The 27,782-nt window shown below is 40.6% G+C and overlaps 1 protein-coding gene and 1 pseudogene across 1 annotated transcript; one reads left to right on the forward strand and one right to left on the reverse strand.

The window, feature by feature from the left end:
* The first annotated feature begins 622 nt into the window (after window positions 1-622).
* On the forward strand, window positions 623-27,091 carry TAF7L (TATA-box binding protein associated factor 7 like). Its single transcript, XM_012438902.2, has 13 exons — window positions 623-875; window positions 7,266-7,333; window positions 8,160-8,238; window positions 11,441-11,574; window positions 12,482-12,602; window positions 13,129-13,184; window positions 16,236-16,277; window positions 17,149-17,221; window positions 17,556-17,669; window positions 18,707-18,943; window positions 19,142-19,254; window positions 20,878-20,937; window positions 26,892-27,091. Exons 1-13 carry the CDS (start codon window positions 623-625, stop codon window positions 26,934-26,936), a joined length of 1,395 nt encoding a protein of 464 aa, XP_012294325.1. The 3' UTR covers window positions 26,937-27,091.
* Window positions 19,358-19,476, reverse strand: LOC135269433 (5S ribosomal RNA; annotated as a pseudogene).
* Window positions 27,092-27,782: the final 691 nt, after the last annotated feature.

Here is a 27,782-nt window from a genome sequence, read left to right on the forward strand (position 1 = left end):
CATATGCCAGTAAGGCTCATAGTTTAAATTAGAGTTGGGTTGCAAATTTGGTTCTGAGCTTCCTAGCAGCCATCATAGACTTAATTTTATAATTTACACTATTCTTACAATTCAAAACAATCAGCTATTTCAGTTACCAAAAACAATTTTCATTTCAGTTTTCATAAAAGGATTCTTTTTTGATATAATGAGTGCCTTCAAGAATATTGTACAGTAAATGTAAAACTGGTCTCGTTGACTTATTTTGTAGCATAATCCTTGATTTAGCCTCATGGCATAATGTCAAAATAAAGATTAGCGGATGGATTCTAAAAGAGATCAAAACTATTTTGTCTAGGTCTGAAGTTCTGATAATCTAGTTTAATTGAATGAAAAAAAAAGTCTCAAAAGAAAATGATTGTAGAATAGTCTTCTGAAAATATTTATTGCCTATAATTAAGTTTAGGTAAGTGTTAGGCAGTGGAGAGTTGGCTGCTACAATCTTGAACAGGCACCAGCAATGTTCCTAATAGTATTACGTGTTAAAGACGTAAAAAAGCCTTTTATATTTACGAAGGTTCTGGAACCCTCCAGGTCGCATGACTACACAGGACGCCATTTTGCAACCCCAGCGAGGTGGACCATGGAGTGCCCGGAGGGACAGCTTCTCATTTCTTCAGAAAATGATTCAACAGCAGTAGTTTCAACATCGGAAGTAACTAGTCAACAAGAGCCCCAAATTCTTGTTGACCGTGTGTCTGAGACCAACTGTGAAAGCAGCGCCGCCATTGATGACGACCAAGGCACGCAGATTCCTGACGACCAAGACTCTCAAAGGGATGCGGACAGCAGCGCCCAAGATGCTGCCCAGGCCCCAGAAAACCAGGAAGGGAAAGGTAGGCGGCTTTTTAAGCTTTTTCCCCCACCGGAGGACCTTCTTTTGGAGAAACAAACTACTTTTAGTTCGATTAAAAATTTGTTTGAATCACAGCCCCCTTGAGGAGCAATGGGTGGTGTAACATGTGCCCCTTTCCAGAGGATGTAAAATGTTGACCCTATTGAGGAGAGGGAAGCAGCTGAACGTGTTAGAGGACTTTGGGTGTAGATTCTAGTTGTTCAGTGGGTTTGGACGGCGGTGTATTTGTCACCAGGTGAGGTCACTGTGCCTAGGGACAAACTGTCTGACCTAACGGAATCGTGGAGCAACCAAAAACAGGCAACTCGCTTTTTTTTTTTTTTTTTTTTTTCTGAGACAAGAGTTTTGCTCTTGTAGCCCAGACTGGAGTGCAGTGGCGCTATCTCGGCTTACTGCAACCTCCGCCTCCCGGGTAAAGGAGATTCTCCTGCCTCAGACTCCTGAATAGCTGGGACTACAGGTACGCAACACCACGCACAGCTTATTTTTTGTATTTTTAGTAGAGACCGGTTTCACCATGTTGGCCAGGATGATCTGGATCTTTTGACCTCGTGATCCACCCGCCTCGGCCTCCCAAAGTGCTGGGATTACACGCGTGAGCCACCGCGCCCGGCCAAGGTTAACTTGTTTTGAAGCCTCGATCTTATTTCGCGAGGTCCCTGAGAAGACGCGTCCCCCTCAGCCCTCCCCTCAGCGCTCGGTGCCTTTCATGCCTTCCGGCCCAGCACGCGGTGAGCCCGCCGCTGCCTCGAGGTCGTCCTCCAGTCAGCTAGGCAGTTCGGCCATGGAGGCGTGGCGAGGCGGGGAGGGGCCGGCGTGCGCCGCTTTTACTGTACAGGCGCCGGCCGCCCAGCATTCACCTCTACGGTCCGCGCGGGAGACCACTCGCAGTTCGCCCGGAACCCATCGGCCAGAGACGCGGGTCCTGGCCTTTTCGGTGCCGGCGCCACTCCGCGGACGAGCGGGTGAGTCGGGACCCCAACCGGGCATCCGGGACCGGGTCAGCGCCCCACCGCGGTGCGCTCCGCCGCCAACCCCAGCCCGCCTGCAAGGCGAGGCGCGAAGGCTGGGACCCGTGGCGACCTTTAGGGTCCAGCGGGAGGTTTTCAAGAGAAAGTGGATAAAAGCCTAGGGATCCAACTTTTCCTTTGAAAGCTTAGTGCCCTGGGGATAAGGATGGAGTGCGGGTTAGTCTCTAAACTGCAGCCGGCGACTGCGAACTTGATAAAATACCCGTTTAGGCTTCTACTTACTTGCACGGCCTGGAGCGTGCTGCCAGGCGCCCTCCAGCCAATTATAATTCCAATTGTAATTCTGCTAAAGGGAGATAGAACTAGAGGTGAATGGTGGTAAGGGTCCTGTTAATTTAATCAGGTATCAAACACTGCTTGCTGGAAAAAAGTGGATGCTTTTTCTTGAAGTGAATACTGAACAACTAGTTTTGTAGGTAAATGCAAGTAAAAAATTAAAAAAATTAAAACCCAGTTCAACCAGGATTGTCTAACTTCTCTCCCGCTGGGCTTGTTTATTAGGTCTGCTTACAAAACAACTACATTGAAATAGTTTCAGTTCTTACATTCTTTCTTCCAAAAAAGAAGAATTACCAAAAAGGCTTGGGAATGAACAAAATGCCCTAGTTTTAGTTCTGCTGAGAAATCTAAAGGTTACTACTGATTTGATAAAATCTTGCTTAGCAGCTAGTTCTTCAAATAATCTGTTCCTGCTCCCAGCCTTAATTATTACTATGTTCTGTTAGGGAATGTGCTCAGCCCCCAGATACTTCATGTATTTTAATCAACTCTCTTCTTGTATTTACATTTCACTTTTGCATATATATATATATATATATATATATATATATTTGTATGAAGCAAGAAGAGAAGAAATTACAATCACAAATAATGCATCTTTCCTCCTTCCATCCTGGGTGTCTGCTTTTCTACTGCTGACTTTTTTTTTTTTTTTTTTTTTTGAGGAGGAGTCTCATTGTGTTGCCCAGGCAGGAGTGCAGTGGCGTAATCTCGGTTCACTGCCACCTCCCACTCCCAGGTTCAAGCGATTCTCCTGCCTCAGCCTCCCGAGTAGCTGGGACTACTGATGGGAGCCACCATGCCCAGCTAATTTTCGTATCTTTAGTAGAGACGGGGTTTCACCATGTTGGCCAAGCTGGTCTCTAACTCCTGACCTCAAGTGATCCACCCGCCTCGGCCTCCCAAAGTGCTGGGATTACAGGGGTGAGCCACCGCACCTGGCCCCTCTGTTTTTTTCTATGCCTTTCTGATAGTTTTAAGGGATTGAAATCATAACTGGTGAATAATTTTACCCTAATAGGGTCCCAAATCCACTTGTATGTGCTAAAAAAGGTTCCAGTGTTTTTACCTAGATTCTAATTTAAAACTGTTAACCCAGTTAATGGTTTACAGAGTATTAGGGATTGTACATTAACTGGAACTTTTACTCTAACTTAAGGTATAAGATCTTATAGGCCGGGCGCGGTGGCTCACGCCTGTAATCCCAGCACTTTTGCGAGGCTGACGTGGGCGGATCACCTGAGGTTGGGAATTCAAGATCAGCTTGACCAACATGGTGAAACCCTGTCTCTACTAAAAATACAAAAAAAATTAGCCAGGCGTGGTGGTGGGCACCTGTAATCCCAGCTACTCGGGCGGCTGAGGCAGGAGAACTGCTTGAACCCGGCAGGCGGAGGTTGCGGTTAAGCCGAGTTCATGCACTCTAGCCTGGGCAACAAGAGCGAAACTCCGTCTAAAAAAAGATAGAAAAAGAAAATTTTATAATATCTATCATAGTGTCTTTAGAAAACTTTGTCAGGTTTCATATATGTACATTGCTTTCTTTCCCCCTCCCCCCCCTTTTTTTTTGAGGCGGAGTCTCACTCTGTCGGGCTGGAGTGCATATTGCTTTCTTTCCAGCTTTTTTTTTTTTTTTTTTTTTTGGAGACAGAGTCTTACTCTGTCGTTGGGGCTGGCGTGCAGTGGCGCCATCTTGGCTCACTGCCGCTTCTGCCTCCCGAGTTCAGGCGATTCTCCTGCCTCAGCCTCCCAAGAAGCTGGGATTGCAGGTGCCTACCACTCCGCCCGGCTAATTTTTTTATCTTTAGTAGAGACAGGGTTTCACCATGTTAGCCAGGCTGGTCTCAAACTCATGACCCCAGGTGATCTGCCCCCCTCGGCCTCCCAAAGCGCTGAGATTACAGGAATGAGCCACCGCGCCCGGCCATCTTTCCACCTTTGAGAACAATCTTCCTCAGTAGTGTGGGCCCAGCTGGGCGCGGTGGCTCAAGTCTGTAATCCCAACACTTTGGGAGGCCGTGGCGGGTGGATCACCTGAGGTCAGGAGTTCGAGATCAGCCTGGCCAACTCGGTGGAACCCTGTCTCTACTAAATATACAAAAAAAAAAAAAAAAAAAAAAAAAATTAGCCAGACATGGAGGGCAGGTGCCTGTAGTCCCAGCTACTTGAGCAGCTAAGGCAGGAGAATTGCTTGAACTTAGGAGGCGGAGGTTGCAGTGAGCTGAGATCATGCCATTGCACTCCAGCCTGGGCAACAAGAGTGAAACTCTGTCTCAAAAAAAAAAGTGTGGACCCTAATACCCAAAATGCAAGGCTCTACAAATACATCCCAAATACATGGAAAATAAGATTAGAAATAAAGACTTGGTTCATTGGAAGATCATAAAATTGAAAAACAAGGAATGAGAAAAAGGAAAAATGATAAAATGAAAACTTGGGATCTGGCGATCCCACTTATGGATATATATCCTAAAAACTTGAAATCAGTGTGTCAAAGAGATAGCTGCATATACATGTTCACTGCAGCATTACTCACAATAGCCAAGTTATGAAGTCAACCTAGGTGTCCATTAACAAGTGAATGGACAAATATGTGGTATGTGTACCCAACTGAATACTATTCAGCCTTTAAAAAGAAGGAAATTCTGTCGTTTGCAACAACATGGATGAATCTGGAGGACATTATATTAAGTAAAACAAGCCAGGCAGAGAAAGACAAAAATCACATATTCTCACTTATATATGGAATCTAAAATAATCAAAATCATAGAAGCAGAGAATAGTGTTGGTTATTACAGGCTGGGGTGGGGGGAGGGGCAATGACGAGATGTTGATCAAAGAATAGAAAGTTTCGGTAGGGCTGGTCCAAAAGTAGTGGGATATTATCAGAACCGATTAACATTAATGCCACTAAAGTTGGTATACAGTCTCCCACTGCCAAATTTGACTGGCTTTTAAAATTATAAAATGAAAGTTGCAGTTAGGGGGAATAACAAGTATTTTAGGTGATGGATAGGTTAATAGATTGATTCAGTCATTTCACACTGTATATCATAACATCATTGTGTACCCCATAATAATAATTATTATTACTATTATTTTGCGATGAAGTCTCGCTCTTGTCCCCCACACTGGAGTGCAATAGCACAATTTCAGCTCACTGTAACCTCTGCCTCCCAGGTTCACGCGATTCTCTTGCCTCAGCCTCTTGAGTAGCTGGGATTACAGGCACCTGCCCACCATGCCCAGCTAATTTTTGTATTTTTAATAGAGATGGGTTTCACCATGTTGACCAGGCTGGTTTTGAACTCCTGACCTCAGGCAATCTGCCCGCCTCAGCCTCCCGAAGTTCTGGGATTACGGGCTTGAGCTGCCTCACTCAGCCTTATATATTATTATAATTTGTGAAAAAAGATTAACTTGAAAGAAAGTATTCACTTCACCAAAGGTATATATATATTATATAAAGGGATCCATCTTAGAGTTCTTTTAAATAGCTATTGGGAGCATTCAAAGTAAGTGGTGGTTGTGAGGATTATATGAAATGATAGACCTAATGCACTCAATGTAGCACTGGGCATATAGAATGCACACCATAAAGGGTAGTAATGAATAAATCAAATCAGATTTTATGTTCTATTTATATCACCCTTTCAGGAATACATCTATCCCATGAAGTTAGATATACTCTCATAGAGTCTAACAGTAAGAACTGAACTTCAGCTGGGTGCGGTGGCTAACACCTGTAATCCCAGCACTTTGGGAGGCTGAGGTGGGCAGATCACCTGAGGTTGGGAGTTTGAGACCAGCCTGACCAACATGGAGAAACCCTGTCTCTACTAAAAATACAAAATTAGCCAGGAGTGGTGGTGCATGCCTGTAATCCCAGCTACTGAGGAGGTTGAGGCAGGAGAATCGCTTGAACCCGGAAGGCAGAGGTTGCCGTGAGCTGAGATCACGCCATTGCACTCCAGCCTGGGCAACAAGAGTGAAACTCCATCTTAAAAAAAAAAAAGAAAAAAAGAACTGGACTCCGTGCCAGGTGCAGTGGCTCACACCTGTAATCCCAGCACTTTGGGAGGCTGAGGTGGGTGGATCACTTGAGGTCAGGAATTCAAGACCAGCCTGGCCAACATGGTGAAACCCCATCTCTACTAAAGAATATAAAAATTAGCCAGGTGTGGTGGCACACACCTGTAGTCCCAGCTACTTGGGAGGCTGAGGCAGGAGAATGGCTTGAACCCGGGAGGCAGAGGTTGTAGTGAGCCAAGATCACACCACTGCACTCTAGCCTGGGCGACAGAGCGAGATCAACATCTCGTCATTGCCCCTCCCCCCACCCCAGCCTGTAATAACCAACACTCTATTCTCTGCTTCTATGATTTTGATTATTATAGATTCCATATATAAGTGAGAGCGAGACTCTGTCTGAAAACAAAACAAAACAAAAAAAAAACTTGGACTCCTAAGTTTTCCCCAGAGTAGTCAGAGCTGTTGTTGCTGGGTCTAGAGTCTTAAAAAACTGCCTGCTCTCCCATGGACTGCTTAATTTCTACTAATCCATTAAGGTAGGTGAAATACTGAAAATCAAGCCCTTGTTTACTTCAAATCATCACAGAACATTTCTGCAAGTGGTTTCTGGGTCCATTTCAGCTTTTGGTTTGCATTCTTCTCTGCAGAGGTTATATAGTTTGCTTAGGTAGCCACCACCGTGTCGTTGAATTGTAGTCCTTTACCTGAGAGTCTAAGAATATCATTAAGAAGATGAAATCATGTTTCATAATGGCTCTTATTTCATTTGTTCATCAAATTACATCATGTAATTTGGATTGACTTTGGAAAATCTACACATATTAGAGAGGACATAAGGTGATGTTTAGAAATAATTAAATTATGTCAAATAAGGTATTGTCTAACTGTACACACATCATTCTAGTGAGGATTATGGGCAAGATCTTGTATAATTTAGCCGGTACTACCAGAAGTGGTCAGGAGAGGGAGCAAGAGGAGTTTTTAGTGACTGTTGGTTTTCTTTTTGCTTTCATGAACTCAAAATTAAGACATGAGTAAAAGCCAGAATGAAGTTCCTGATGAAATTGAGAGCCAGTTTATATTGCGTCTGCCTCCGGTAAGAACTTTTATCTCAGAACAAATATCTCCAGTGCATAATTATAGTTCTACTTGGATTCTGTAATATTTCTATTTCAGGTAGGCTATAAAAACTCAGAACATTTGTTTCCCAGTAATCATGTTCTGTTAAGCGGTCCTATCTTAGCATGTACTTTTTTAGCAGCATTTTTTTCCTCCTGTACATACCACCTATCATGCAGGTTGATTTCCTGGCAAAACAGCTGTGACAATGATGAACCCAGTCACTTATCACCAATACTAACAGACTGTTCCCTGGACAGCCAAGATAAGACTTCTCTGAAATCCTTTCTGTCACCTCAGTAGGGGCAGTGAGAAGGGCCAGCATTGTGTCTCCTGTAAATTCACCAACATGCAAGACTTTCAAAGCTCATCTCAACAAGTATTTGGCTCTCTCCCCCCACACCGATACCTGTATTCTAGCATTACTTAGTCTAGGCAGCTATATTAAGGATGAGGTTCAGAAACCTATTTCCCTAATTAGAGTGAATTAATATACCAAGCAAACTGCAACTAGGTAAGCCTTTCTTTAGCAACTACAACAGAAGGGTAGCAGTGAGAGGCAGGATTGTAGAGATAGGAGAAAGCATTAACTGTAGCTACTAAGAGACAATTATGAGATTAGAGTCAGCTTCATCCTAACTTGACTTATACAGTGCACAGTATCTCATGGTACATGGCCTTGCTAGTAACATTTGGGAGGTATAACGTTTTATCTATGGGAGGACTTTCTTTGACATATCTATTCTGTTAGCTGCCAAGTTGACGTTTAGTTCTTCTGATTTTTCAATTTACCTCCCTTTTAGGAACACGCTTATACTGTCAGGAACCTAATACGTTCTCAAAGTGTCGACATTAAGGACAAACTAAAAATTGACTTACCATGTAAGTAGTTAACATCCATTCACTATACATTGAAAAATAATTTATTAAGGGATTGCTGTGTGCCAGGCACTATACTTGGTACTGAGGATGTGAAAAATGATAGAATATGTTCTCTGACTTAATGGACTTATGCTTTGGAAAGGCTTAAGTCCTCTTCTTTTAAGAGGAAAGGAAGTAGGAATATTGCAACTTGAGTTGAGTGATTTTCATAGTGTGTTTAAGGAAACTTGGGGGTCAACTGTGGGGTTTTCCTACTGCTGGTAGTCTCCTATATATAAACTTTATGATTTCTGAACATCCAAAGGAATGACAAATGAATATTCTGTTCTTTGTTTACGAAGGTGACATGTATTTCTTTCCTTTTTTTTTTTTTTTTTTTTTTTTTTGAGATGGAGTCTTGCTCTGTAGCCAGTCTGGAATGGAGTGGCACAATCTTGGCTCACCACAACCTCCGCCTCCTGGGTTCAGACGATTCTCCTGCCTCAGCCTTCCAAGTAGCTGGGACTATAGGTGCATGCCACCATGCCCAGCTCATTTTTTGTGTTCTTAGTAGAGATGGGGTTTCACCATGTTAGCCAGGATGGCCTCGATCTCCTGACCTTGTGATCCGCCCACCTTGGCCTCCCAAAGTGCTGGTATTACAGGCGTGAGCCACTGCACCCAGCCTGTATATTTCTTTCTTTTAAATGAGCCACTGCACCCAGCCTGTATATTTCTTTCTTTTAAATAATATTTGCTATATTTGCAAATAGTATATCTAATTAGGGGGTTAATATCCAAAATATATAAGGAACTCAAACAACTCAACAGCAAGAAAACAAATAACCTGATTTTAAAATGAGCAAAGGCTCTGAACAGATACTTCTCAAAAGAAGACATACAAGTGGCCAAAAGGTTCATGAAAAAATGCTCAGCATCACTAATCATTAGGGGAATGCAAATTAAAGCAACAGCAAGATCACCTCACACCTGTTAGAATGGCTTTTATTAAAAAGGAGAACAATAACAACTGTTAGTGAGGATAAGGAGAAAAGGGAACCTTTGTACTCTGTTGGTGGTAATGTAAATTAATACAGCCTTTTATTTATTTATTTATTTTTGAGATGGAGTCTTGCTGTGTTACCCAGACTGGAGTGCAGTGGCATAATCTCACCTCACTTCAACCTCTGCCTCTTGGGTTCAAGTGATTCTCCTGCCTCAGCCTCCTGAGTAGCTGGGGCTAGAGGTATGCACCACCATGTCCAGCTTTTTTTTTTTTTTTTTTGCATTATTTGTAGAGATGAGGTTTCACCACATTGACCAGGCTGGTCTCGAACTCCTGACCTCAAGTGATTCACCCGCCTCAGCCTCCCAAAGTGCTGGGATTACAAGCATGAGCCACTGTGCTCGGCCTACAGCCATTATTTTTTTTGAAATGGTATGGAGGCTACTCAGAAAACTAAAAACAGAACAACCATAAGAGCTAGCACCCCCACTTCTGTGAATATATTCCCAGAAGGAATTGAAATCAGCATGTTGAAGGCATATCTCTCTATACTGCCATATTCATTGTAGCAGTATTCACAATAGGCAAGATATGGAATCAACCTAAGTGTCCATCAATAGATGAATAGATGAAGAAAATCTGGTACATATACACAATGCAATACTACTCAGCCTTTAAAAAAACAAACAAAATTCTGTCATTTGGGCCACCATGGATGAATCTAGAGGACATTTGCACCAAGATCATGCATAAATAAATAAATATAAATAAATAAATGTTTGCACACAAGCTTGTCTGCCTAAAACACATACAACTAAAAATAAATAAATAAATTTTGCTAGTTTAAAAAAAAATACAGAGACGTATATAAAGAAGAAAACAAAAAGTGGCACATAATCTCACCACTTAGTTAACACTTACTGACTTTTTAAAAAAAGATAATATAAGTTCATAGTTAGAACATTCAAATAAAAGAGGCCAGATGTGGTGGCTCATGCCTGTAATCCCAGCACTTTGTGTGGCTGAGGTGGGCGGATCACTTGAGGTCAGGAGTTCCAGACCATCCTGACCAACATGGCGAAACCCCATCTCTACTAAAAATACAGAAATTACCACATGCCTGTAATCCTAGCTACTCGGGAGGCTGAGGCACGAAAATCACTTGAACCCCCAGGGGTGGAGGCTGCAGTGAGCAGAGATCGCGCCACTGCAATCCAGCCTGGGCGACAGAGCAAGACTCCTCCTTCTCAAAAAAAAAAAAAAATTCAAATGAAACAAAAGTTCAAAGGAGAAATAAAACTCTTCTTCCTTAGGGTGCCCCAACCTCAATACCATAGATAACAAACATTAACTGTTTCTTCCTATTTCCTTATTGACAAAACTTTTATGCATAATACTAGCATTGAAACAATCTCTCTCTGTATTTTTAGGGTTAATTCACACAAAAAAAGGACCATGATAAACATAGTTTTGTAATCTTTCTTTTTTCACGTAATATTAGAAGATTATAACTGAATCCTCGGCTGGGTGCGTGGTGGCCCACACCTGTAATCCAAGCACTTTGGAGGCCAAGGTGGGCGGATCACCTGAGGTCAGGAGTTCAAGACCAGCCTGACCAAAATAGTGAAACCCCGTCTTTATTAAAAATAAATAAATAAATATTAAAAAAATAACTGAATCCTCTTGTGTCAAAAGACATTCATGTTTGGGACATCTGAGCAGCAAGATTCAGAATTTAGTTTATGGCTGTTGTATAGAATTTTATCTTTATGAAGCTAATTAGAGATTTAACTTGAGACTTACTAGCACCATTCTAACATCAGTCAACCCTTCCCTCACGTAGCCCTTTGAAAACACAGATGTACAATGACACGATTGAATGCTTCTAAAAAAAGGAATTGGTTTTAATGAATGGAATTTGCTTTTCAAGATGAGAATGAAACATTTATTGTTTCACCCATATTTAGTTCACATTCATTAACAAGAAACTTAGCTACTTTTGCACAAGCGACGTAAACTAAGAAAAAAGAGCTCCATATACTTTCCCTTTTTTTCTTTAAGAAGCTACTAAAATTGTGCATACAATTCTAGCATTATGAGAGATAATAGGTTTCTTGGAAAGACTAATCTGTCCCACACAAGTCTTCATTATTCAAACCTTAGGAAGTTTAAAAGTTCACTGAGAAGACGTCAACTTTAATTTTCACTTCTCTTCAGCTAATAGGCGCCATGCAGTTGTTGAAGTAGAAGGTGTCCAACTAGCTGCTAAGCTGATTGACTTGCCTTGTGTTATTGAATGCCTGAAAACTGATGATAAAAAAACCTTTTATAAAACAGCAGACATTTCTCAGGTATGGACTAGTTTTCTTTACTAGCCTCACATCCTTCAAGGAATTCTTTTCTCTCCCTATTTTTCTTTCAGTACTCCTTTCTACTTGGTGAATGGCTGCTTGGCATTTCTAATTTCCAGATCGATTGCACAGGAATAAAATGTCATGTTCTGGTTTGGTGTTTGATCCTTAGCTTTCCGTACTTTATTTTAACCTAATAGTCTATAGAGAGTCCCATTTGCCATTTACAGTGACTTTTCATTAATTGAAACATATGAGCAGCTAGGATCTTCTTCTGTACTTGGTATTAAAACAGTATGTTGTTAACTCTGGAGGTTTAAATCGGTTCTTATTCATCATCACTGCTGTTGATTTCTTATTTCCTCTCTAAATCAAAATGCTAAGATAGGCCAGGCACTATGTCTCACGCCTATAATCTCAACACTTTGGGAGGCTGAGGTAGGAGGATCACCTGAGCCCAGGAGTTTGAGACCAACCTGGGCAACATAGTGAGACCTCATCTCTACGAAAACAAAATTAGCCAGGTGTAGTGGCACACACATATAGTCCCAGCTATTCTAGAGATTGAGTGGGAGGATCACTTGAGCCCAGGAGGCTGAGGCTGCAGTGAGCCATGATTGCACCACTGCACTCCAGCCTAGGTGACAAAGCAAGACCTTGTCTTTAAAAAAAAACCCTCAGAGTTCATATATGTAGTGCTGCTGGTGGCTGGTGGAGGGGAGGAGAGGGAGAGAGAGAGAGACTGCAAAAATGAGAGAATATAAATGTACATTACATAATACTTGGTTTTCTGGAAATGGCAAGTATCAGTCTCTTCTGTGCATTTCTAGTGGTAAGAATGATTATGATTAATTGCTAACTCAAGATTTGTGTCCATAGTCAACTTCTTTGTCTTTGTTAAATGTAGATGCTTGTGTGCACTGCTGATGGTGATCTCCACTCTTCTCCAGAAGAACCAACTGCCTCTACTGATCCTAATGTAATCAGGAAAAATGAAAGTGAGAGTAAGGAAGAAGGTGTCACAGGCGGTAAGTCACAGCTCCTTGCTCATTCCTGCTGACTAACATTTATTTGCTGAATCCTAATTCCTTGTGAAACAGAGACCTCTTACCACACTCAGGTGCTTGGTTCATTAAGCCCTCAGACACTCTTAAGAAGAGTCATGTCAGCTGGGTGCCGGTGGCTCATGCCAGCACTTTGGGAGGCCGAGGCGGGTGGATCACCTGAGGTCAGGAGTTCAAGCCCAGCGTGTCTACTAAACCTTGTCTCTACTAAAAATTTAAAAAATTAGCTCGGTGTGGTGGTGCATGCCTGTAATCCCAGGGGAGGCTGAGGCAGGAGAATCACTTGAACCCGGGAGGCGAAGGTTGCAGTGAGCTGAGATTGCGACACTGTACCCCAGCCTGGGTGAGAGAGTGAGACTCTGTCTCAAAAAAAAAAAAAAAAAAAAGGAATCATGTCATGAGCCAGTGGTTTATAGCATGAGCTTTATCAAATTCAGCTATGTGACTACCATCGGTCATATAACGTTTCACTGTTTCGTATTTATTTTAGTTACTCCACCACTTAAGAATGTGAAAAAGAAAAGGTTCCAGAAAAGAAAAACAAAGGTTAGTTACATGTCATTTTTGTGTCTGCCGGGCTGATTAGAAGAGGATCATGGGCCAGAAGGAAAAGGAAAAAGTCCATTGGGAGTTTCTTTGTTCATTCATTTATATGTTCAATAAACATTTACTGAATGTGAACTAAATGCCAGGCACTGTATGCCAGCAGTTGGGAATATAGCAGTGAATACAAAGACCTGATCCTTGAGGTTATAGGCTAGTCATTAGGGGTCTGGAAGAATCATACATTTGAAACTTCTGTTAATGCTTTCAGTTTTCCATTGCAAGATCTAGTTTTAAAGTGAACCTATCTAGAACCTGAAAATTGGGAATTGCGGTTATATTCCTAATCTTATTTCAGGCTTGTAGAACCTCGGGCAAACTACAGAAGTATTGTGGCTTGGCTTCTTCTTTTGTTTAAAATTAAACATTTTATTTTTAAATAATTGTAAATTCATATACAATTATAAGAAATAAAAGAGAGATATCAGATTAGTGATTACCAAGTGTCAGAGACTGGGGTGTGAGGTGGAAGGGAAGTGGGCATGGTTATACAAAGGCAAAATGAGGGATCCTTGTGGTGATGAAACTGTTTTGTATCATTTTCCCCATTTTGCGAAACTATAGTACAATATCACAAACAGGTAATTGACATGATTAGAATTCAGCAATCTTATTCCAGTTTCTCCAGTTTTACTTGTACTCACATATTTTTGTGTGTGTTTAGTTCTATGCAGTTTTATCCCATGTGTAAGTTCATGTATCTGCCTATACAGTCAAAATACAAAACAGTTTCATCACCACAGGGATCCCTCATATTGCCTTTATATGACCATGCCCACTTCCCTTCTACCTCAAACCCCAGTCTCTGATACTTGGTAATCACTAATCTGATCTCTATCTCTGTAATTTTGTCATTTCAAAGATTTAATATTAATGGAATCATACAGTATATAACATCAGAGACTAGCTTATTTTTTCATTCAGCATAATTCACTTAAGATCCATGTAAGTTTTTGTAGCATCAATAGTTTATTTCTTATTCCTGAATAGTATTCCATGGTACGAATATACCACATGACATAACTGTTCTCCTACTTAAGGACATCTGGGTTGTTTCCAGGTTTTGAGTATTACAAATAAAACTGTGAACAGGTTTTTGTGTGAATATAAGTCTTCATTTCTTTGGAATAAATGTCCAGGAGTATAACTGCTGGGTCGTATGGTAGTCGCATGTTTAGTTTTATAAGAAACTACCTCAGTGTTTTCTAGAGTGACTGTACCATTTTATATTCCTGCCATTAATGTATGAATGATCCAGTTTCTCCACCTCCTTACCAGCATTAGGTGTTGTCACTATTTTTTATTTTAGCCATTCTGATAGGTGTGTAGTGATCTCATTGTGGTATTAATTTGTATTTCCCTGATGGCTAATGAGATTGTTCATGTGCCATCTATTTCACTTCAGTGAAATGTCTGCTCATGCCTTTTGCCTATTTTCTCTTTCTTTCTTTTTTTTTTTTTTGAGATGGATTCTCACTCTGTCACCAGGCTGGAGTGCAGTGGCACAATCTTGGCTCACTGCAATCTCTGCCTCCCGGGTTCAAGCGATTATCCTGCCTCAGCCTCCTGAGTAGCTGAGACTACAAGAGCACACCACCACACCCAGCTAATTTGTGTATTTTAGTTGTATTTCTTATTTTCAACATGTATTTTCACCATGTTGGCCAGGATAGTCTCAACCTCCTGACCTCATGATCCGCCTGCCTTGGCCTCCCAAAGTGTTGGGATTTCTGGGCCCAGCCTTAGCCTATTTTCTAAATTGATTTTTTATTATTGAGTTTTGACGGTTATTTTTATATTCTAAATACTGCTAGTGTTTTATCACATATGTAGTTTGCAAATATATTCTCCCAGTCTGTAGCTTGTCTTTCCTTCCTCTTCATAGGGTCTTTCAAAGAGCCAAAGTTTTTAGTTTTGATGAGGTCCAATATATTGATTTTTTGAAAATGATTTTGCTTTTTATAGTAAATCTAAGAACTCTTCTCATAGTCCAGATCCTGAAGATTTTTCTCCTGCTTTTTTTTAACATCTTTTTAAGCCTGATACCCATTTTTGAGTTAATTTCTGTAAAAGCTATGAGGTTTACTTCAAGGTTCTTTTCTTTTGCTTTTCTTGCTAAAGGATGTCTAAGAGCTCTAGCATCATTTGTTGAGAAGGCTATCCTTCCTCTGTTGTATTGCTTTTGCACCTTTGCCAAACATCAGTTGGGCTTGTATTTGTGGGTCTGTTTCTGGGTTCTATTCCACTGATCCATGTGTCAATCCCTCCACCGATATCACAGTGTCGCTATATAATTGGTCCTGAAATCAGAAGACTGATCACTCTGACTTTTTTTTTTTTTTTTTGGTCAGTATTGTTTAGCCATTCTAGAGGCCATATATTTATTTTTTTTCATTTTTTTTATTTTTTTGAGATGGAGTTTTGTTCTGTTGCCCAGGCTGGAGTGCAATGGTATGATCTCAGCTCACTGCAGCCTCTGCCTCCTGGTTTCAAGCAATTCTCCTGCCTCAGCCTTCTGAGTAGCTGGGATTACAGGCATGCGCCACCCTGCCTGGCTGATTTTTGTATTTTTAGTAGAGACGGGGTTTCACCATGTTGGCCAGGCTGGTCTTGAACTCCTGACCTCAGGTGATCCGCCCACCCTGGCCTCCCAAAGCGCTGATTACAGGTGTGAGCGACCACACCCCAACAAGAGCCCATATCTTTTAATATAAATTTTAGAATAAACTTGTCTATAGCTACATAAAACCTTGCTAGAATTTTGACAGGAATTGCATTAAACTTTAAGATCAATTTGGGGAGAATTGACATTTTTACTATGTTGAGTCTTCCAATCCATGAACACAGCTGCCTTGGCTTTTATACTCTGTAAGTCAACATTTATTGAGTCCCTACTAAATGTAAAATTAAGTTAAGAATAGTTGTAGAGCTCTTTAAGCTTTACTGAAGTATAGCAATCATAATATAACTTGTTTATTGTGTTTTATTTCATAGTTTCCTGATGTCAAAGAAATGGAAGAAATCAGCTCTACTGAGGTAGAGCAATCATAATATAACTTCATTTTTACCCTTAGTGTGTTTTATTTAATAGCTCATTAGTTTTAAGTGAATCATATAAATGACAAAAGCTATTTTTGAGCCTTCCTTCTCACCTCTAACCCTCATCCCAAACACATACACTGGGTTTGATTCACTGAAAAATGAATTCATTGTTTGATGTTTGATAACTCCTATAGAAAAAGATACAGTTTGGCCAGTGACCCTGTATATTCTAATCTGCCCTTTTTTTCTCTCATATTTATTTCAAAAGCCATTTCTTGGAAGCCAGAGTTCACTTTTAACAGCAGTTGTTTGCAATTGCTTATTCTCCCTCAAAGTCCTAATTTATATTTGTGGCGTGACAAATTGGTTGCTGTGGAGATAATTATGTAAAACTGGATTCAAGGGAGAACATGCAGTTAAGATCCAGTTTTTGTAGGAATGTCTCTAATAATAAAGATGTGGGGAAGTGAAATCTGGGAATTTGGATATTTAAACCAAATTATTTCTAAATAACTAATAAGAAATTATAGTTTGTTGCCAATATAAATCAGGACAAATAATCAATAACTGAGACCTAAGGGTTGCACCTCTGAGAAAGGTCTTTACATAGAGCTGCAGATCGAAAAGATTAAACGTCTCAAGTAATTTGTTTAATTAGGAAAAAATAAGTTTACTGTACAAAATTCTAGACCCTGGCTAAAGATTCCTTCATAAATAGCACTACTTAAAGTAGAAATTTGGTTGGATCAGAATTTAAAGAGACCTAACATTTGAATTCATTGTTACATAGAAGGGCACTCCTGCAAAACACAGGGTGTTAAATGACAGTACTGGTATTCCCCTCTAGTCCCCAACTTCGATTCAGAACATTGGATCTCCAGATGTGGTAAAGGAAGTACAGAGACTGCTGCGTTTAGATGCTGAAGCCATAAGTACCCGTATCCTTTATAAAAATATTTTATGCATAGTCTGTTCTACCCCATTTGTACATGCTGACGAAGCCTCACCTTTGGTGTTTGTGTGCCAGTCTTGATGTGTAAAAGTTAAGATTTTTTGAAATGTTCTGTTCTAGCTAAGAACAGTAAATTCATGTAATAGAAAATTATTTATTGTGTAGTTCAATATAAGACACTTCTCCAAACGAGGAATTCCGATACAAACGGTTTAAAGTTGGACTAAAGTAAATAGCACTGTTAGCCAAAGAGCCTCTTCTCTTTCAGCTGTGCCTTTTCCTTTCCTTTTATGTTTTCCTTGACTACCCCCTACTCTCAGGTTACGAAATTATTGCTGAAGATGGAACCAAGGAAATAGAAAGTCAAGGCTCCATCCCAGGATTTGTGATATCCTCGGGAATGAACAGCGACAAGCAGAATCATATCTCATCAGGTACTTTAGTAAAGGCAAAGCAGGAGCGTCAGATATGGGAGGTGTTGACTGGGTTTCAGATCATTTTCCATAAATTCATAGGCCAGTAAAAAAAAAGGCTTCGTCCTTCTTCCCTCCTTTTTTTTTTTTTTTCAGATGGAGTCTCGCTCTGTCGCTCAGGCTGGAGTGCAGTGGCATGGTCTACAACCTCTGCCTCCTGGGTTCAAGCGATTCTCCTGCCTCGGCCTCCCAAGTAGCTGGGATTACAGGCATACACCACCACGCCCAGCTAATTTTTGTATTTTTAGTAGAGTCGGAGTTTCACCATGTTGGCCAGGCTGGTTTCAAACTCCTGACTTCAGGTGATCCACCCACCTCTGCCTCCCAAAGTGCTGGAATTAACAAGCATGAGCCACTGTGCCCAGCCTCTTTTTTTTTTTTTTTCTTAAGACAGAGTCTGACTCTGTTGCCCAGGCTGGAGTGTAGTGGTGTGATCTTGGCTCACTGCAACCTCCGCTTCCTAGGTTCAAGTAATTCTTGTGCCTGGGCCTCCCAAGTAGCTGGGATTGTGGGCATGTACCACCACAACCAGCTAATTTTTTTTTTTGAATTTTTAGAAAAGAAGGCCATTCACCATGTTGGCCAGGCTGGTCTCAAACTCCTGGCCTCAAGTGATCTGCCTGCCTTGGCCTCCCAAAGTGCTGAGATTACAGGCATGAGCCACCACACCCAGCCCTTCTTCCCTCTTATTGGTCTCTTGGCAGTTTAGGGGTTTTAGATTGGTATTCTAATCTCCCATCCATCGCTGGTATTTTAACCTCCTATGACCCTTAGATTCTCTAAATGTCTTGATCATTCACTACATGAATGACTGTTACAGTGTTTTGCATTTGCTGTCCTTGTTTTATGAAGGGAATAATCTTCCTGCAGAAAAAAATGATTTATAAAATTCACTGGTTGCCCGGGTAGTTTGAAAGTAAGGAATATAATTGTATCTAGAGTATAAGTTATTTGCAGAATTTTAGATAGTTCACCTTCTTCTTACTTAAAACCAGTAGAATATTATATGCTTCGAGAGATGTTCAGTAGTTCTAGAAGTAACAGTGATGAGGGTGAGGATGATGAAAATGAGGATGAGAATGAAGATGTGGATGAGGATGAGGAAGATGAGGATGACGAGGATGAAGATGAGGAAGATGAAGAAGATGATTCTGAAGAGTATCTCAAAAGGCAGATACAGGCCAAATTTATTGAATCTGACCAGTATAGGGCAAATGAAGGTATCAGTTCAATAGGTAAGTCAGAGAAAAAACAAAGGGATGGGACCAGGGTGGGTGGCAGTGCTAAAGGTTGACTCTAAGCATACATTAGACTCAAAGCTAAGCTTAAGAAGTTATTGCTCCAGTGTATAGTGGAGTTTTACTTGATTTGGATCTTGGTCCATTCATTTAGGCTGTATTTAAATACATAAAGTTACTGTGTATCTCTGTTAGTCATGGAAACCCAGAAGCAGATTTGTAAAAAGGAGAAAAAGCTCCATGAGATTCAGAACAAAGCACAAAGACAGAAGGATCTCATCATGAAAGTGGAAAACCTGGCACTCAAGGTAAGTTCTTGGCTGGCATAAAAGGAATCCTGATACCTTTCTTTCAGTATCTTGCCTTTGTGTTTCCACTTATGTCATTTCTTTTTTTCTTTTTTTATTTTTAAGCCTACGGCACCCGGTATTCCCAGGCAGTCTCCCATCCAAGTACTAACCAGGCCCGACCCTGCTTTGCCTCCAAGATCAGACGAGATCGAGCGCATTCAGGATGGTATGGCTGTAGATCAACTTATGTCATTTCTATGCAGGGTTCTTGTTCGTTCATGAACCTAAACAGTCTCTTAGAAACTCCTAATAAAAGATAACCCCATTTCCTTTTACCTGAGTAATTTTGATCATCTAATATAAGCATTTTGGGGAAGGGACTAGGTGATTTGAGATAAAAATTGGAAATATTGAGCATTTGCTATGTAAAAGGCACATGAAGGGCTAAGAATTGTACATGTATTACCACATTTTTATCCTCACACCCTTGAAACGTAGCTACTGTCACCACTCCCATCTTATAAAGAATTGAAACTCAAAGAGGTTAAGTAACTTGCCAGGGATCACAATAAATGGTAGGGCATAAATTGAACCCTGTTATTTGTAATAAAATGTATCCATTGCAGTAAAAAAGAAAAATAATTAGTTTTTAAATTTTTGGTGCATGTTTGAACAAGAATAAATATCTTGCTTTATTTTTATTAATATATGTTTAAGAGCTTCAACAAAAAGAAAATGTATATTTAGGCCATGTTTGCTCACCGTTTTTAGTGAGGGAAGTTCTGAAGCATTTGGAATTTCCTGCCAGATTTCATTTTCTTTAGAGCTGTAGTCAGCAAAGGGGAGCACAGAACTATGTCCTTTTTGGGTGTTATCCTTTAGAATAACCAAGTAAGATAACAGATAAGGGCACACTTTGAAACATACAGATATATGCTATTGTTGTGATTATTGTTACATGTAGTGTACTAGTTAGGAATAGTGATACTCTGCCCTAGTTAGGGGAAATGGAGGCTTCACCAGCACCAGATTCTAAACCAACTTCTCTAACAGATCACCACAGACAAAGGATTTGTGCTAAACTAGAAAAAGGTAACATAAGGGCATTACAATTATTTAGGGTAAGAAAAAAATGCTATAGAGTGTATATAAAATCAAATTGGATTGTGCTGTAGTTAGGGGGGATAGTTTTTATACTCTAAATCCTTTAAAATGAGTGCTCCTTTGTATGACTGGCAGTTTATTATTTGTGGCTGGGCTCGGTGGCCCATGCCTATAATCCCATCACTTTGGGAGGCTGAGGCAGGTAGATCTCTTGAGGCCAGGAGCTCCAGTCCAGCCTGGGCAACACAGTGAAACCTCATCTCTACTAAAAATACAAAAATTAGCCAGGCATGGTGGCATGATCCTGTAATCCCAGCTACTCAGGGGACTGAGGCATGAGAATCGTTTGAGCCTGGGAGGTGGAGGTTGTGTGAGCCGAGATTGCACCACTGCACTCCAGCCTAGGTGTCAGAGGAAGACTCTGTCTCAAAACAAAACAAAACAAAACAAAACAATTATTTGCCAAACTCTTTGTCTCCCTTGGTTCCTTTTTCCTTTGAGACTCAGCGTTCATCAGTTATTCAATTTATTTTTCAGAATCATTTTCAGTCTGTGCTGGAGCAGCTTTGGGTACAAGAAAAAAAGAAAAATGAGGAGGTAAGAAGTATGCTTTCAAATTAACCAGAAAACACTTGATACAGAGAATCCCCCACCTTACCTCCAGTATTATTGCTGGTTGTTCCTCTCATAGGAGTAGTGGTGGCCAGATCTTCTAAATGAAGGTGGTAGGGTGGAACAAGGTCTTTGTGAAAATTCACTTATTCAACAGATATTGAATGCCTATGAAGTAAAAAGCACTGGATGTACAGTGATGAATAAGACAAATACAATGCAGTAAATCTTCAATGTCATTGATAGGTTCTTGGAAACTGTAACTTTAAGCAAAATGATGTATATATAATGAAACCAATTTTACCATAGGCTAATTGATACAAAGAAGAGTTAAGTTCCTGTAGCATATTTCTGGTCACAAAAACATCATCAAACTTCTAAATGAAAACCAAAACACTTCTAATGTTAAACACTGAAATAAATGTGAGCTTTATGTACATTTGAGAAAGACCGAGAAAAACAAGTAAGATGATTATGTACCCAGTGATTCCAGTTCAGGGTTTGCAGATGACCAGAGCTTATCCCAGTAGCTCTAAGTGCAATGTGGGAACCAGCCCTGGATAGGATGGCATACCATTGCAGGGCACACTCACACCCACACTCAGTCAGACTGGGACTATTCCGACAAACCAATTCACCTAACATGTATGGGGAAGTGATTCTTTTTTTCTCATCAACATTGTAATGAAGTCAGGTGTAGTGGCTCATGCCTGTAATCCCAGCATTTTGGGAGGCTGAGGCAAGCAGCTCGCTTGAGCTCAGGAGTTCGAGACCAACCTGAGCAACATGGCAAAACCCCGACTCTATAAATAATTAGCCAATTGTGGTGGCTATAAGTCCTATAAGCCTGTAGTCTCAGCTACTTGGGATGCTAAGGTGGGAGGATTGCTTGAGCCCAGGAGGTTAAGGCTGCAGTAAACCATGATCACACTACTGCACTCCAGCTTGGGCAACAACGTGAGACCCTGTCTCAAAACAAAAAAAAAAGAAAACAAAAACATTTATAATGAAATGACATTGAACTAACAATGTTAGTTGGAGACCTTTTGCATGTCATTTTGCTTAAAGTTGCAGTTTCTAAGAACCTATTGATGACATTAAGTGAGCACTTACTGTAACAAAACGACACTGAACAAAATGATGTCATTCAAGAACCTGCTGTACTTGTCCTCATGGAGCCGTCTAGCAAGGGAGATTGACAACAAACAAATTATGCTAATATAAAGGTACAAATTGTGAAGAAGTGCCATGAAGGAAAAAAGTCAATGGTGCTCTTAGAATAAAGACAGTCTTGAATTAATGGGGGATCATGATAGACCTCTCCTAGGAGGTGCTATTGAGGCTGAGACCTGAAGGATTAAGTTCAGGGAAAGAGTGTGATGAAGAGCCTCTTAGGTGGAGCATATGCAAGGTCCCATGCTCGGAAAGAACTTGGCCTCTTTGAGGACCTTTGGAGTATTTAAAGGAAGGAAGAGAATGGCTTAACATATGGTTGGAGAAGTAGGCGAGGCCAGAGCGTATGGTTCCTTGCAGGCCATGATTAGGAGGATGGGTTTGGCCTTAAGTGTAACGGGAAGCCCTTGAAGAATTTTAGGCAGGAAAATCACATCTACTTTAAACTTTTAAAAGATTATTCTGATTATTATCTGGAGAATGGATTGGAAGAAAGTGAGAGTAGACACAAAGAGGTTGGTTAGGAGGCTTTATGGTACTCTAATAACAGGATGGTAAGTTGGACTAGGTAATAGCAATGGAGATGGAAAGAATATAGATTTTTAAACTGCAATAAAAATATTTTTATAACTGCTTGAGATGTAACTCACATACCGTACAATTCACCCATTTAGGCTGGGTGCAGTGGTGCACATCTGTAATCCCAGCACTTTGGGAGGCCAAAGTGGGCAGATGGCTTCAGCCCAGGAGTTCAAGACCAGCCTGGGAAACATGGTGAAACCCTGTCTCTCCAAAAAAATATACAAAAGTTGGGCAGGCAAGGTGGTGTGTGCCTGTAGTCCCAGCTACTCAGGAGCTACTCAGGTGGGAGGATCACTTGAGCCTGAAAGGCAGAGGTTGCAGTGAGCAGAGATCCCACCACTGCACTCTAGCTTGGGTGACAGAGTGAGACTGTCTCAAACCCCATCCTCCACCCCACAATTCACCCATTTAAACTATACAATTCAGTGGCTGTTGGTATTCAGAGTTGTACAACCATCACCGCAGTCAATTTTGGAATAGTTTCATCACTCCAAAAAGAAACATTGTATCCATTAGTAGGGACTCCCCATTTACCTGGAACCTGTCCCTTGCCCAGCACTAGGCAACCACTCATCTACTTTCTACGAATCTACTGCCTATTCTAGTTATTTCATACAAGTGAAATCATTTAATACATGGTCTTTTGAGTTGGGCTTCTCTCATTTAGCATATTTTTGGGGTTCATCCGTGTTATGGCATGTATCAGTACTTTTTTCCATTTAAGACTGACTAATATTCTATTGTATCAATATACCACATTTTGTTTATTCATTCATCTGCTGAAGGACATTTGGGTTGCTTTCACTTTTGGCTATTATGAATAATACTGCAATGAACATTGATATATTATAGAATATATTTCAAAGGTAGAATTGAGGAGTTGGGTCAATTACTGGGTATTGAAGGAGAAGGAATCATTAAGGATATATGCCAGATTTCTAGCTTGAATGACAACTATATTTTTTCAAAGCCACAAGAGAGTATACAGAGTGAAAAGAGAAGAAGGCAATATAGGCTAAATGAGGGTCAAGTAGCTGTATAGAAAATGTGTGCTGACTCTAACCTTATACTGTTGAGGTTTACAATTTTAAAGAGACTGGAGTTGGTATGAGGATGGGCTTAGCATGGTGCCCTTAAAGTACAGGCACTACTCCCCACCCCCATCCCCCAAGGCCAGGGAAATTTTTATGTTCTATATAGTCCCTTCCTCTCAGCAAATCACTTATCCAAGTACTGCTTTAAAACAATCAGATGAACAGTTAATGCCAAGATTGTTTTAGTACCCACCAAACATCTTTGTTTTCATCAATGTAAGTACAGTTGTGTGCTGTATGACAACATTTTGGCCAATGACAGACTGCATATATGATAGTGGTCCCATAAGATCATAATGGAGCTAAGAAATTCCTGTCACCTGGTGACATTGTCACCATCATAACATAGCACAATTACTTAATTTTTTAATAAATTTAGTGTAGCCTAAGTATATAGTGTTTATATAGTCTACAGTAGTGCACAGTAATGTTCTGGGCCTTCACATTCACTCACCACTCACTCACTGACTCACCCAGAGCAATTTCTAGTCCTGCATGCTCCTTACCACTTTTTCCTTTTTTTTTTTGAGTTGGAGTATCGCTCTGTCACCAGGCTAGAGTGCAATGGGGCAATCTTGGCTTACACTGCAACCTCCGCCTCCTGGTTTCAAGCGATTCTCCTGCCTCAGCCTCGCGAGTAGCTGGGACTACAGGCATCTGCCACCATGCCTGGCTAATTTTTGTATTTTTAGTAGGGATGGAGTTTCACCGTATTGGCCAGGCTGGTCTCCAACTCCTGACCTTGTGATCTGCCTGCCTTGGCCTCCCAAACTGCTGGGATTACAGGCATGAGCCACCGCACCTGGCCCATTTTTAATTTTCTAAACTGTATTTTTAGTTTATCTTTTGTATGTTGAGATACACAAATACTTAACATTGTGCTATAATTGCCTACAGTATTCAGTGCAGTAACATGCTGTACAGGTTTGGAACCTAGGAACGATAGACTATACTGTGTAGCCTAGGTGTGTAGTAAGCTATACTATCTAGGTTGGTTTAAGTATGCTCTATCATGTTTGCATAATGACAAATCGCCTAAGGATGTATTTCTTAGAACATAGTCCCTTTGTTAAGTAACACATGACTGTAATTAGTATTGAGGAGCAGCATAGAAATGTAGCTGTAAACTTTATTTACTCATAGTCCTTTAATGTTAGTTCATTAACCCAAATTAGATTTAGTGGGTATCTACTTTAAGCTAGGCTCTGCAGGGAGCTCTGATATACTTATGATGTAGTCTCTGCCTTCATTTGAGGAGAAATTGACAAGATGGGTAGGGACTTAAAGGAATGAGAGATTGTCCATGGATATTAAGGAAAGCTTCATGAAGAAGATGGTGTTTGACTGGGGCCTTAAAATATAGGTAGGGTTTTAATAAGGAGATAGGGAAAGGAGTGCATTCCAGGAGAAAGCAGCATGCACATTGGCTCAGAGGTGGTGATGCCAGGGTGAAGAGTTTAGATTTTTGGTGTAGGTCATAACGAGCCTTCAATGCTTTTTTATCTGGGGTGTAACTCAGGAAGATTTTTATAGGAGAAAGTATACAGGAGAAATTGGAGTGGGTACAGCCTAGAGCTTCAAAAGTGCAAGTGGTAGAAGCAAACAGAAGTTAACAATTGATTGGATTTATAGGGCAAAAAGGGGAACAAAGATGAATCCAAAGCCTGGGCAACTGGGAAATTATGTGCTGTTAACTGAAATTAGGATAACAAAAAGTGGATTTGGAGGGATATGTGGAGAAGTGCTTTTGAAAATGAGAAATTGGAAAGAGGCCCATACACAGAAATGATCATTGAAGCTGTGGGGCTAGTTGAGTTAGCCTGGTTGACTGTTCGGCAAGAAGTCTGAACCTAAGGAAAAACCTATCTTTAGGGGGTGATGGGAAAAGAAAGAGCCTGCAAAGGAGAAAGAACTGGAGCAGTCAGTGGTTGTAATTGTGGTCAGTCAGGGGTCACTCAGCAACTGAATGAGAAAAGCCTCTAAGTTACTGCGGATAGCAATTATTGTGGCCTGGTAGGTGATGTGCAGCATAGGATTGTTTCATAATATTCCTTTCATTTCACAGACTAAAAATTCATTCTGGTATGGGGTATTCTGAAATGAATAATATTTAAAAACAAGCTTTGTTGTAAAGATGGCACATATCTCTGAATGTTATTGGTCACTTTACCATTTCAAGTTAAAAAAATTAAATCCTATACCACAAAATGTTCAGGGTTTCTGACTTAGCATCATCAGGCTCCTGATTGGTCAGGACTCTGACTCAGTTTCTAAGTGTCTCATAATGTGGTGAGAAGCAGCTGGTAAGACTCAGTCTAAAACCCATGGTATTCATTGGGACAAGAGAGTATCCCAACTGTTTTATCATCTGATTCTTAGGATATGGCTATAGAGAGATCCCATCTCCTTTGCCCCTACAGTGAGCTGTGACCTCTGTGTATTCTTTACAGAAGCACAGATTCTTAACAGCAAACATACTGTTTTTTTTAAAAGCATATTCAATTTTAAAGGTTGATATGGTTTGGCTGTGTCCCTACCCACATCTCATCTTTAATTCCCATGTGTTGTGGGAGGTATCCAGTGGAAAGTAATTGAATCATGGAAGCAGGTCTTTCCCGTGCTGTTCTCATGATACTGAATAAGTCTCATGAGATCTGATGGTTTTACAAAGGGGAATTTCCCTGCATAAACTTTCCTCTCTTTGCCTGCTGCCATCCACGTAAGATGTGACTTGCTTCTCCTTGCCTTCCATCATGATTGTGAGGCCTCCCCAGCCATGTGGAACTGTTAAGTCCATTAAACCTCTTTTTCTTCCCAGTCTCAGATATGTCTTTATCAGCAGCATAAAAATGGATTAATACAAAGCTTCCTTTCATAAATTGGGCATAATAAAGGACAACATCATGGCCAAAGCATTGTGCATGCATTCTTGACAGTGGCCAGTATTCTTTGGAACATTGCAAGACTAGGATAACCTCGTAATGCCAAATAACAATAGCTCTTTTGGGTTCATGTAAATAAATTCTAGATCAAGTAATGGGACTTCAGATTTCAAATGAATTTTTCGTGTCTTTCTGCCTCTCCCTACAGCTCATTTCCCTACAGGAAAAATTGCAGTGTTTTCTGAAGAAGTGACGAGAGCCATTAGCCTGGCACACAAACCTTGGACTCACCATCCAAACTGAAGGCTGAATAAAACTGTGCATGTTTCTGTCCCTTCAGCTGCCTTATGTCGAATCAGTTATATTTATCTGTACCTTTTTTGCTACTTTTAATATGCTCAAGGTTTGCAGTCATGTAGAAAAGAGCAGCATAAAAAATAATAGACTTAGAGATCCCATTCAGCCATGAGACTTTCTCTTTGTCAATTTGGGAATTATCATTAATTTAGAAATGAGTCCCTTCAGCTGCCTTATGTTGAATCAGTTATATTTATCTGTACCCTTTTTGCTATTTATAATATGAGTTTGTAGTTACGTAGAAAAGGGCAGTAGAGAAAATAATAGACTTAGAGATCCCATTCAGCCATGAGACTTTCTCTTTGTCAATTTGGGAATAATTATTATTAATTTAGAAATGAGGTCTTGTTAGGTTGCCCAGGCTGAATTCAGACTCCTGGGCTTAAGGGATCCTCCCACCTCAGCCTCCTGAGTAGCTGGGACTACAGGTGTGCACCACCACACTGAATGAGAATTAATTTTATTGCTTCTGTGCTATGGTACCAGCAGATGATTCAGCCATGCTTCCAAAAGCAGTCTAGTCTAGAGGCCATATAGCTGGTTGGTTTGCATATGTTTTAGCTTTTCTTTTGGTTTGTAATATTTCCTAAAACATACAGGAAAAGATGAGGTAATTTCTACTAAGCACTAAGACCTGCCACAGTGAATTTAAGTGCCTACCTTGCAGCAGTTAATACTAGATTGTGTCCTGTCTCTGTTCAGGTAACAGGGCTGCATTCCTGCTCAAGGATGATTTATTGCT

Source organism: Aotus nancymaae, unplaced genomic scaffold, assembly GCF_030222135.1.
Source record: "Aotus nancymaae isolate 86718 unplaced genomic scaffold, 86718_ANA_hifiasm-v0.15.2.pri h1tg000004l, whole genome shotgun sequence".
Taxonomy (NCBI): domain Eukaryota; kingdom Metazoa; phylum Chordata; class Mammalia; order Primates; family Aotidae; genus Aotus; species Aotus nancymaae.

What these genes read in the sequence shown, in the direction of transcription:
- TAF7L (XM_012438902.2), top strand. Translation starts at nt 623, where the DNA reads ATGGAGTGCCCGGAGGGACAGCTTCTCATTTCTTCAGAAAATGATTCA. An exon ending in TTATATTGCGTCTGCCTCCG is followed by an intron (nt 7,334 to 8,159) that starts GTAAGAACTTTT and finishes CCTCCCTTTTAG; the next exon opens with GAACACGCTTATACTGTCAG. An exon ending in TGAAGGTATCAGTTCAATAG is followed by an intron (nt 18,944 to 19,141) that starts GTAAGTCAGAGA and finishes TATCTCTGTTAG; the next exon opens with TCATGGAAACCCAGAAGCAG.